The sequence below is a fragment of the Limulus polyphemus genome, unplaced genomic scaffold (assembly GCF_000517525.1).
Source record: "Limulus polyphemus unplaced genomic scaffold, Limulus_polyphemus-2.1.2 Scaffold1416, whole genome shotgun sequence".
Classification (NCBI taxonomy): Eukaryota; Metazoa; Arthropoda; class Merostomata; order Xiphosura; family Limulidae; genus Limulus; species Limulus polyphemus.
Window position 1 is genome coordinate 99,857 of NW_013667026.1, and position 13,435 is coordinate 113,291.

Below are 13,435 nucleotides of genomic sequence, written 5' to 3' on the forward strand. Positions count from 1 at the left end.
ATCTGAATCACTTGAAAAAAACACGGGGGTGCTTAACTTTTTTCCAGGTGTATATATATATTTAAAAATTCAAACTAATTACTAACAAGTTTTATCCTACACTTCAGGGACATCTTGAGAACAATTACTTATGTGGTATAGTGGGGAAGAAGAGCATATATAAAATTTGAATAATACTAAAAATATGATCCACATATGAGAAGAAAATATATAAAAGAAACCTTCTACATCCACTTAACTAATAACACATCCATATCTTGCTCCAGAGAAACATCATTTACACAGAATCCAGAATGAATATGTCAAGAATATACTTTACTTCAGAGCTGGTGACTGGAAAAGTATGAAACTTAGCAGTCTAGTACCCTCAAGATCATGCAGAACAAGAGTTATTTTTTGTGGTAGCTGACTAAAATATGATGATACATTTATTAAGAGGTTCCAAAAGTTTGACTATTTTCTTGACTCTCACCCAGAAGACATCACTATTCAAGATCTAAGCTTTGATTGCACTGTCCAGGGTAGGCATTGTTTCCTTATACAGTGTTAGAGTCTAAGGCAAACTCTATTTGAATCAAGCTTGTACAGCAAAGCATGATAAAGTCCAAAACCCAACTTGTTCTTACTGTTAATAGAAAAAGATGCTCAATCCTTTTATTTTTCTTCTTTAAAATTTTAGATTATGTGACTTTAGAGATAATTTACAATGCATTTACTTGTACCTAAATTGTGAAGCATGTTTCTAGCTTCAATATGTTGCCTATAAAAAAGTTAATCTCAATTGTGAAGCATGTCTCTAGTTTCAAGATGTTGCCTATAAGGTTATATCTCCATTGTGAAGCATATCTCTGCTTCAAGATGTTGTCTATAAGAAGGTTAAGATATGAGTGATAGAACTGTAGAATATTATGTAATACATTCCAAGCTTGTGTATGTTACAGTATTGTCTGTTACAAAATCAAAAAACCGGGAAACATCATCTACTTCCATGACCTTGAGTATTTTGTCAGCCATGTGTCAGCCTGTAGTTGTTAAGAAATTTCAGAAACTATTACACGATTTACACTTAATTGCCTTTGAAAAAAAAAGTAAAACATGTAACATTACAAGTTGCATCAGTAATTAGAGATAAGTTGTTTTTTTTGTACTTCAGGTTATATATATAAGCAGTATATTTATCAAACTGGCTAAGTTAAAAAAAAAGTAGATACTTGATATTTGTTTTTCTCAAAGCCCTTGGTAAATAATATACTGGTTTATTTACTTCATCTCTATACATGGAAGTAAGAAGTTTTTTTAATAAGTAATAAAAATAATCTAATTCCTGGTGTAAAAGAAGAGAAACAACACTATATAAATAGGAAAAACATATATGTGGCATATAAAAAGTCTATGAAGTTGGAACACAAAAGTGGCCAGTTCCACCAACCTGAACACATACATTTCTATGTAAAAAGACATAATGTTATACATCATTTTGTATTTAGATTATAATGCATAAACAATGTGACAACATTTTTAATGGAATTACAAATGTAAAATACATTTGCTCAATTTTATGAAAGCATTCCATCTAAAAATGTGTTTGGATCAGATAATAAATTTGTACACAAATATTTCCATGTCTGAAAATGTAAGTTATTTTTGATGTTAGATAATAGATTCCAATGCAACAGATTAGTTGACCAATGAAAATTAAGACAAACATATACATTCATATTATAAAACCAAATCAAACTCTAACCTGTCTAAAAGTTTAGTTGATGCTAGTTCATATTTTTCTAGCTGTTGGGAAAGTTGAGTGTCATCATCACACACTGAACCCCAGCCCAGTACTCTAGCTAGATCATTTCCTGTTCCCAATGGTAGAATACCCAGCTTACACTGTTTATTGGAAAATATCATAGTAATTTTAAAAACTAATAATTTATTATGAAAATAAGTATAATTTTCAGTGCTTTCACATTAATATGTAACATTTGTAAATTTCATAAATATTTATCAAAAAGCAACCCACACTATATAAAATAACTTATATGGTTACTTTAAAATTGTAATTAATAACCCATATTTTTGAAACTTAGACATTTGTATAAATGTATATTTAGAAATACACAAAATGTGTTCATTTTCTTACTACTTGTTGGCTAATTTAAATAATATCAAACATTAACTGTGTGGTCTAAACACAGACACCAGTAATGTACAAATATTTCCACAACTGTTTATAACATATTTTTAATGCTATAATTGTCATTTAAAGACTTTAGAACTCTTAATTTTTGTACTATTTATAGAAGCTTACACCCTCTGTATTATTAAAAGTCAGATTATTGATTTAGCACTATCATTGTAAAATAATAACAAAATTTACTAAAGGCCTTGTAGTGTCATTATCAAGCTGAATACTTAAAAGCTTTTTAAAAAGCCTTTTGTTTTCAGATTTTTTGTCTGTTATTATATATTTAGGGTGACCAGATTTTCAAACTGAAAAATCAAAACAGCACAGCCCTTGCCTCTAATTTCAAAATGGTTACTACAAACTTTTATTTAACTTACTTTAAATGTATTTATCTGTTCCACAATATTTCTAAATATATTAACATTGGCATTGTTTTTTAAATAATTTCAACTGCTTTTTTTGGTGATAGGCACAAAATAGATGAGCAAATATAATCAAATTATACATCAATGAAATATTTAATTATTCAGTTTATCCAATTCATCTTAAAATAGGCTACTTCATTCCTAGATTTATTTAAGAATCTATAACATTTTCAAACATACTACTTTTAGGTGTTAGCATTACTTTGAAACTTTTTAAACTTATTTTTGTGAAGAATGAATGGAATGTAGAAGTTCTTTTTTTTTCATTAAATAGTCATAAAATTTAGTACATGACTGAGTAGTGTGTGCTTTGTTATGAGCACTGCCTTAATTGTCTCCACATTCAGACCTGCACAGACATGGTTTTCTCACCACCCATATACTGAACTTCCAAGAGTGTTTGATAGCAGGAGAGTAGGTGTTACAGCAATGAGCAAATCAAGTAGGCCTATTGCATTCATGATTTGATGTGACTGACATTTTGATGTCTTTATCATAAAACTGGAATGTTTTGTGTGTCCTGAAAACTTTTCTCGGGACAGTGAGACAAACTACCACAAAATAGGATGGTCCCAGCAAGACTGGGACATCTCATCACTCTATATATATATATCTATTTATAAAATTTATATTTATTTTGATTGTTTAAACTAACTGTCTATAATAAATTAAACCTTTTCTTTTGCATTTCAATATTGTATTTCAAGAGAAGAGTATTATTTTGTATAGTTTTGGAAGAATGCATCCAAACAGTAACTTGCACAAAAGGACATTATTTACGTGTAAGATTCAAGCAAAATTTTAATTAAAAAATAACCAAACAACAATAATGTGTAAAAATATATATATAAATTGTTTTTGGCTTAAACATTATCATTATTACAATAATAACTATTAAAGGCAAAACAGGGTTTTACCCTCCCTATTTGGAAAATATTTCACACTTTCGAGAAATATTATAAGAGTTTGAATTTTGGGGGGAATTTATAAAAATGAAATCCAAAATATTTAAAAGTAAATATAAATGCTAGCTGACAAGTGTTTAGATATGGGTAATTAACTCTACTATCTATAAGCATCAATTATATCAATTAATGTTAAGGTAAAATAGTGGATTAAACATATGAATAAATCAAATAATGTCATAACAATAATCAATCAATCCAAATTAGAGTTTCTGATTGTTACTGTTTTCAATCAGTCTGACTATCCAAGTAATAGAAATAATGCTGTTATGATTTCTCATTATTATTTTTCATTAATTCAAGTTTGTTCAGCTCAATCAATTATTGTAACAACTTACCAAAATCATCAATATTAATATTTTCAAGCCAGTCTGAGTAAGAGGTGATCTTTATACTAACAATTAAAATACTTCTTTTCATTTACAGTTTCCAAATTTCATTTGCATAACCTCTAGAACCTAGTAAAGGAATACCAAACGTTTTTTTTTGTTTTTTGGTAAACTTTATACTTTATCTCTTATTTTCTTTACCTTAACACTAACTGTATCAAAATCATGAATGTACATTAAAAATAAAAGTTGAAAACTGTGGAATAAAATGAATAATACCATTTTTATCTCTGCACTGTCTGCAGTATTCATCAGAAATATTCAAATTAATTATCTTAACAGCTTCATCTTCAAGCCTTTTCACAGCTGCTTTCTTTTAATTTCATGATGTTATTGCTTATGCTTTGAACCAACTACTGCACAGTGACTTAAAAAGCAATAGATCACATGGGAGCCCATTAGCTGTTTCCTGTAGAGCTAAGGTAAACACCATATGGTTGTGCGGTACCTGTTGCTGATACTGAAGCTAGTGCAATTTTAAATGTTTTAATAAAGTTTTGTTAATGTAAGCTGAGAAGTTTACAATTTTTATATTTTAGTTACTTGTTAAAAATATATATAAATACAAGTATCTGTTGTACTCGCTGTGTACTTAAGAAGGCAATTTACATTCTTCCATAAGCATCGTTTAGTTTAACAAATTTGAGTGTCCAAAAAATAATTCATGTAGCTTTTAAATAAGCATTTTAGTATACAAAAAATATACCAATCACAAGAATATAATGTCCCAAAACTTCTATAATTCATCTGGCTTTAAGTAAGCTATAAATAGGTTTAAATACTCTTTTAGCATTCAGAACAATATGATCACCACAAATCACAGAATTCCAATGAATAATGAAATATGGCAGAAAAACTCAAAAATATTTGTTTGATTAATACAGAAGAGAATCTACTTTTTCTATTGGTTATAAACATATCCATCAGTCATGTAAAGTTGGCCAGCAAACAATCTCAAAAGTAAGAGAGAGGCAAGGGGCTTCTCTGGTGGATATGACAAATGTTTTGATATTTAAGTTAACTCAAAAAGGTAGAAGATTCAAACATTAGATTATTGCTTGCAATTATGTACAGTTTGTGTTTCTAATTGATTGGAAACTACAGCAGTCTGAAAGAGAAAAATCAGAGTTCAGATGTGAAATTAACAAATTAAAACATTTTTATGATTATTTATTAATGAAGTACAGCTTTGAAAACAGTTACAAAGAAAGTTTAGATACGATTAGATAGAGCAAGGATTAGACTTTTCATATCATAGAATTAGGAATAATTGAGAGAGTTTCTTTAAACATTCTTTTCATTCCTCTAAATTGTGCATTAAATTATATTTTTTTGAAAGCTACAAGAATTTTTTTCAATGAGAAAACATCAGAAATGCTTATTATGGCTTAGTGAGCAAAATATTAAGATGACTCGATTTCTTATTTATTGAACATTGTTTTTAAGATTATCTTATTGAAACAATTCACATAAATATATAGGCTAATTGGATACTTATTTCTAGGGATGCACAGGTACCCGGCTTGTTATTGGGCTACTCGGTAATACACGGCTCCAGCCCAAGTGTCAGTATTAAAAAAAGCCGATTCTGGGTAATTGAAAATGGCATCTGAGCCTTAATCTTTGTGGCAACTTACGTGGTAATGAAAGCTACAATAAATAATTGGTTTAGTTTAAAAAGACATGTTCCGAGCAACAAAGACTGACTGCCCGCTGAAAGTTGGGGATTCAGAGAATAAATAGAGGTTAATAACAGGCATGGCTTGAGAAGTGGATTTCTGGGAAAGGTGGGGGTTTTGAGAACAATAGGGGTTAGGGTTTGAGAAGTTGGGACTGGGCATTAATTTGAATAATGATTATAAAACGTGTTAACATTACAGTTTCTGCATTTACTTTCACTGGCCTCACTTTTGGAAGTCAAATGAAGCTCGATTTCCCACAAGAGCCAGGATAGCAAGGCGTTATCTTTCCGCACCTCCAATCAGCGTAGACAGCGAATGAGCTTTTAGCACTGCTGGCAACATTATCACACACGAAAGAACAAGGCTTTTACCCAAAAATGCCAAAATGCTACTGTTTCTCAAGTACAATTTAAACAAATTCCAAAAATACAGGCATTCTGCAAACTGGTGTGCACATTTTTTGTAAGTTAATTTTGAAAGTAAAACTGGAATGTTCTATTGGTGATCATTCAGTTAAATGTAATAAACTTCAATTTTGTTTTGTTTCTAATTTTTGTGTATGTTGTGTTTTTTTTGGGGGGGGACAAGGGGATAACCCCTGTCCTGGTTTACACCTGGCCCTGGCTGAAGCTTAGTGGCCAGTGACCCGGACCCAGCATTTGGCCAAATTTTACTACCCATGCATCCCTACTTATTTCTAATTGCAATCCTGATATTTTTAAATAAAAATATTATTACCATTATCAGCAATAATAAAACACTTTCATTATATAATAATCACTGTATTCAATTTTCATAAGATCAGTGAGGAATTACTGCATATTTAGATTTAAAAAATGGCAACCTCATAGTCATCTTGATATTAGCAATGTTAACATTCTCACCTCTTTACACAGAATAGCTATATCCCTCATACATCTGCTTAAGAGACTTGCATGCACTACACTAGCAGTATCAACACTACTCAATTTCTCACTGTATTGTGCTAAGCCCAATCACTGAAGAGCTCTCCAGGGTACACCACCCCAGCAGCTAGGAATTGGTAAGAAGCAAGAGTCTTCCTGTGCTTTGCTCGAAGAGGGAGAGGCAGGGAGAATTTACACTGGAGAGGCCCAGAAAAGTGCCTCAATCTTCTTCGAATACCTGCCAGAAAGGACTTTTACAAGAGACAATACAATAGGTGACCACAAAACCCTATTTTTAAAAACTAGCAAGCATGAGCCAAAGAAGTAGCCAGTCACTTCCCTGGGGAGGGCTTTTTCCATGATAGTCCATGGAATGTTACAGCCTGGATTGGGCAATTGTGTAACTGTGTAACAAAGGGTTAATGGCTTGAATTACTTCATTCTCAATTGCAGTAATAAAGCTCTCTAAGTGTGGTTCTCTGTTGACTGGGGGTGACGAGGTGGATTTTTCTTTAAACTGTGTAATGATATCATTTGCCTTTGTGGTTTTCTTGTGGAAAAAATTCCCAAAGTCCTGTGTGCAAATTCTTGAAGGTCGGAATTAACTTCAAAATTATTTCTTAGGAGATAGGAGAAAAGTTGAGACCTTTACTGAGAAGGTTGTGTTTCATTTAATGTTTTAGAGGACAGATTTACAACATTGGAAGTGTTTTCGGGTTTGGGTCTCTTAGACAAGGAAGTAACTGAAGTGGAGTACTGAACTGAGTCAGGAGTAGAGTTTATTTTATGAGACAACTCAACGTGTGAGTTTGTATTATTTGAGTTATTGGTCAATGATTCACAGGTAGTGTCAGTAGGGGCTTGTTTAAAGTTATTATTTCGTTGTGAAGAGACGATAAGCTTTTGGTTAGATAAACCTTTACTTTTATGTGAAAGATCATGATGTGTTTGTTCCTTGTTGTTTATTGTGTGATTTTCGAAAGACTTTTTTGTTTTGTTAATAAAAACATCAAGTTTATTTTTGTTCAATAGTAGAAATTGTGTTCTCAGAATTTATAATGGAAATGATTTTATCAAGATCGGCTACTGTGGATTTGCAGAAGTCTTGTGTGAGCTTCATAAGTGCAAATGAGGTGGAATGGAGGATTTTCTTCCATTGTAAACAAAATAGTTTGTCATTGGCCCCTATGGTAACTGGTGGATTCAGATTAAGTGATTTAGGTATAGTTTGACACTGTAAATGTTGTTCTAAAACATCAGTATGGTTAATACATCTCAGTCTCTTTTCGTTCAGTTTTCTAAGTTGTTTGAAAGTTTTGGTAGGGTTGAGATTATAATACGATTGGGAAGTTGTTATGGAGGGAAGGTTTAGTTTGAGGAAAGTGGAGGTTCAGAGTCATCAGGTTTGGAACTTAGTGGAGGATTGCTAGGAATATAGAGGATACCAGAAGGAAGGTTATTTTCAAGGTGTGCAGAAGATTTGGTTTTTAGAAAGAGAAAAGTTTGTTAATAAACATAGTGAAGATCTCTTTCTAAGACAAGTCTGTACTACTGACACTTTAAATCACAACAAAATTGACAAATTCAACGCTCTCACACATGACCTATGTCAACGTAACCCACGCTTGTCTTTCCTTTATAACACTAACTTGAAACTTGAAAGCGGGAGACATTTCTTAGCAAAGGATGGTTTACACCTTTCTTTCCAAGGAATCGTTTTCCTATCCTGTAATTTCTGCTTCTTTATTACCAACTTTATTCTTCCTTGCCTACAAACTAATACTGAATACTCCAGCGTAAACCAACCAAACACCTCTAGTCCTAAATCTCCTTCAACCTCTTCTATTCCCCATACCCCTATCTCATTAAAAACCCTCAACCCGTAGAGCATACATCTGTGTGCCACATCTCTGCTACACTTCCAAACCCTGTTTCTCCTGGAACTGTCCAAAACTCTAATTGTGACCCTTCGCCTAAATGTCTAACCTATGCTGAAGTTATGACTTCCACTTTTATTTCTAGTAACCTTTTTCTAAGCCCTAAACCTGATACCCAATCCACAAAGCCAGCCTCAGTCACAACCTTTCAACCCAAAGTACATACATCTGTATGCCACACTTCTATATTTCCAAATTCCATTTCTATCACTACTTCCCCTGGAACTATTCCAAAGTCTACATTTGACCCTTCTCCTAAATTCTCTACTCATGCAGAAGTTATGGCTTCCACTCTTATTCTTAATAACCTTCTAGTAAGCCTTGAGCCTGATGATCTTCCAAACGTCACAATCTCTTGTCACGGTAAATAACACTTGAGAAACAGGAGTCAGGCAAGGAGGTCATCGAAGAAGAAAGTATCAGAACAGAGTGGAGAGGACAGGGGAAGAAAACCTATGGCAAAGGGGTAAAACATAGAGGAAAAGGCTGCCCAAAACCCAGTGAAGGTGGAGATTGACAAACTATGGTCAAAGAACCAAGTGTAAAAGGCAAAAAGGAGTGCCACAGTAGGACAGATGGGAGAAATGGAGCTGTGGATGGACCAACAACAATAACCCACTACTTCATTTAACAGACAGACAAAGTGGAAGAATGACAGGAATGAAATAAGAAGGCGACACGACCATAGAGTCCAGCCCTAAAGGCAATGGAGGAAAAAAAAGCCATTTGAGGTGGAAGCAACAGAGAAGGGGCACTGGGTAAGAGAAGGAGTGTCAGGATGCCAATCAAAGAAGTAGAGGAAACCACAAATGAGTTGGCCAAAGAGGTGTCACCAATAGGACCTGACAAGGAGTGTTGTCTATCAAAACGATGATCCAAAAAAGGAGAATAGTCATATAGCAAAAGTTATGGTTGAAAGCACTGACAGTCAGAGCTAAGAAATGAGGAACTAGGGACAAGAAAAAGAGGAACCGGAGTTTAGAGAAAAGGCAAAAATATCCACAAGAGGTGTGTTCAACCAAGGGCAAAAACCAATGAAAAACTCATGGTTGGAGAGACTAAACAGTGGGCAAAATTCAGTCTGACCGAGATACAAAACCCCTGGGAAATGGGAACATGTCTGATGATCAGTGAGAAGTCCAAGCACACAGACATGAAGTGAACTCTCTTCCCATCCATAAACAAAGAAGACACAGTGTCATTCAGAGAAAGATTCCACTGGTCTTGCCAAGTTCATCAGAGGAGGCACATGTGTGTGTACATCCTAAAGGATTGAGCAGTTCCTGGGAAGCCAGAGACCCCAAAACCAAAAGAAACTCACCCACAGAATGAAATGAAAATTTCAAATCAGTGACCAGACATTCCTTAGCTCACATGTGAAAAGATGAAGACTGAACCAGACAGAGATGATAGTAGAAGAAAATGCCCAGATGTACTAAATACTGTATATGCATGAGAAATGACTAGGAAAGCATGACAAAGTCATCCCAACTGAGCCGCTTTCTGCAGAAGAAGGGAGGTGTAAAAGAAAGACATTTCTCTTGAATGGGCTAGTAGAAGCCAACTGAACATGCAGAAATGGGACCCAGTCCCCGTCTGTGAAGGTGGCAAGCAAAGGCCCATATGACCCAACTGAAGACAGAAGGGGTTGATGTCATGCTGAAGAGGATGTAATGGGAAGGCTAATTTCCAATGGACGAAACATAAAAAATGTTAAAAAGACAGGGTAAGCAGGATATATAAAAAGACATCTGACATGGTGACCATGATTACTTACAGCTTGGGTGAAATTCTCCATCCAGAACCATGGAACAACTAGAAACCAGCTGAAAGACATGAGTTTGAGAACCAGATGTCAGGCCCAGGTCTACTTGTGAACCATCAAGAGGTGAGAGTAAAAAACACAGGGAAAGGGTGCATATCATCTCATGGCATGTTTGGCCAAAAGATATTGAAAATAAACAGTGTCAGAGGGAAGAGAATGGGGATGGAGAGAAGTTGATGAAAACATGAAAGACCCATCTGTTGGTAGAAAACTGAGACCAAAGGCTGGTGAAGTGAAACAGACAGGCACCCACAGGGCCTGACCCAATAAAATAATCATAGATGAGAAAAGTGATAAATCCGATATCAGGTAGCATGAAGACAGGAAGAATAGGAAGGCCTGGAAGCTAGAATAGGAAGGGTAGCTGTAGATTGATTCAGCCAAGGAACAGAAGTCAAAGGGTAAGGATGAGAAAGACACAGAACCAGAGAAGATAATGAGGACTGATGCCAGGCCACGTCAGCCCAGGTCTCCAGTGAAACACAAACACAACTGAAGATTTGCAGGCAAAGGAAAGGAGCCTGACTAATATCATGGGATATGTAGGAAGGCAAACATACATATCTCAACCCAACAAGTCCCAACAGCACAGGAATCAAGTAAGGAGGGACAGTGCAAAAAATTGGTACAAGCTAAGACAGTAAAGAGAAGGGAATGAATCTCTCTAGAAAACTCATCTGGAGGATGAAGAATTGCCTTAGACCAAATGTTTAGGGAGGTGAAGGAACATAGGAAGGCAGTGAGAAAAAAAAACAAAAGCACAAAAATAGGGAACTAGAGTGTGAAATAGAGGACAAAGGGTCTGCTCCCAAAGCAGGCAAAAGAGATTCCAAAGACTGAGAATCTAGAAAAGGAAAGGAAGAATGACTGAAAGTCAGGACAAGAGTCCACAATATAAAGGGGGATAAGGCATGAGGGTATGTAAGTGGAGTTGTCCAAGAAAGAAAAGAGCAAAAGTCCTAATATTAGGCAAAAAAGGAAAGACAAAATAATCCCAAGAAGTAGTTAGATGAAGTAAAGAACAGGAAGAATTATAAGACATAGGCTAAAGATAAAGAAAGAAACAAACCTGAGAAATAATATCCAGAAACAGGTTGAAAAATTTATAATTTTCCCCCAATCAGCAAAGCAGTACTTTAAGCAAACCAATATGGGGCAAACAGTCAATTAAATTTTTTCTCTTGGTCATTCACAAACTAAGAGGAAAGGATGTCAGCCAAAGGGATGAGAGAAGGAGGCCAAGTATGCATGAGGGAACCCACAACACACTGTACAATGAATGTAACATCCTTAACGGTCAATGGGCCTCCAGGAGTTATAGTAAAAATAGGTCCTGTGTTCATACCTCAGGTATTTTCACAGGATAAATTAGAAGTCACCTTAACTTGATAATTCATAATGTTAAAAAATGCTTTAAAAAAGAAAATAAACAAAAGCAGAATTAATACACAAGTTTCATTGACAAATGTAAATCTCAGTAACTTGAACATAAACACTTTAAACATACAATTTTAGGTGGAAGTTAGCTCAAGGTTAATGGAATGCAAATCTCAAAACCAAATGCACGAAGGATATAGCTATTCTGTATAAAGAGGGGAGGTATCATCTCAGAATCACTAAGTAGAAATGTTCAAATTATCTTCAAAAATAATTTATGGCAAAAAATTTCAACAAAATAGTTTTCTAGCCTAATATATGTTTTTTACCCAAACTGAGCAAATGACAACTGCCAGAAGATATATATCATATTAAACAAAGAATGGTTTGAAAATGACCTAAAAAAAAAGAATCTGGAAAATAGGAAGATTAAATTATATATGAGATTAATTGATAAGTTGAACGTAATCAAGTAATGAGTCCAATAATTAATCGATTAACAAATTCCACTGATCCCTCAGCTCTACATTTTGTGATAAATGTTTCCTCTTAAAGTGGATAAATAAGGCACCTCAGTAATTGGATAGAAATACTAGAAAACAAATACTTTCAATTATTTAACGTTTATTCATTGATTAAGAATAATTCACTAAAAAATTCATTATAAAATATGTTAATAAGAATTTTTGTTGTTTAGTTTTATCTATTTATGTATAACAGTTTAAAGTTTGTGAATAGTTATTTCAAATTTTAAAATAGAACAAACAAAAATACTACAATGAACACTATTAACACTGAAAAAAGTCAGAAGAATAAAAGAATTAAGGTATCAGATGCCATAAGTCATAAAAGGAAACAAAAGGCTATGCATCACTAAACTCAATAATGTTTATTTAATTTTCTTAAAAAGTTTCACCTTAATATTTACACAATCAACTTCAGTAAAACCCATATTTGTTTGTTACAAGCTAGTATCATTCTTCAAGACCTATATTATCCATTTTCTTTCACTGTCTCAATAATCTATATAAAGTTTTTCAGTAGTTGTTTATGTCTAAAGAAACACAAAACATTTGTTATTTTGTGAGGTAAGCTCAATCTCTACCATACAAAAAACAAAAATATAGTAGTTATTATTCAAGCAAGACTAATAAAATGTGTGTGTGTATATATATATATATATATATACGTGTGTGTGTAGAGAAAGTGGTTTAGTTAAGAACGTAATATTTTGGACATTATTGGAGTACTTTTTCGGAAATGGACAATATCTATAGGTAAAAAAACTGCTTTCAAGAAATAATATAGAATCAGAAGAATCTGGAAAAGTGCTGATGCATATAGTTCAAATGGGGGTTCTACTTGGAAACATGAATAATAAAAGTTCCACAAAGAAGTTTTTTTTACATCATTTTACCTGATTATGTAGATTCAACTTATCAATCTCTGTCATCACCCAACTCACACTGCCATCACCGCCACAAACCAACACTCTGAATGTATGAAATGACTGGAACATGCGAAGCCTACAAAACAAAAAGTTGTTTGTTATGGATTTCACACAAAGCTACACAAGGGCTATCTGCACTAGCCATCCCTAATTTAGCAGTGTAAGACTAGAGGGAAGGCAGCTAGTCATCACCACCCACCGCCAACTCCTGGGCTACTCTTTTACCAACGAATAGTGGGATTGACCGTAACATTATAACACCCCTATGGCTGAAAGGGCAAGCATGTTTGGTGTGACA

General features: G+C 33.9%; 1 protein-coding gene across 1 annotated transcript in view; it reads right to left on the reverse strand.

Annotated features, from left to right (window-relative positions):
* LOC106463469 (diacylglycerol kinase eta-like) overlaps window positions 1–13,435 on the reverse strand; it is a 102,190-nt gene that overhangs the window by 39,330 nt on the left and 49,425 nt on the right. The window contains 2 exon segments of the mRNA XM_022390966.1: window positions 1,745–1,884; window positions 13,105–13,213. Coding sequence (XP_022246674.1) covers window positions 1,745–1,884; window positions 13,105–13,213 — 249 coding nt within the window.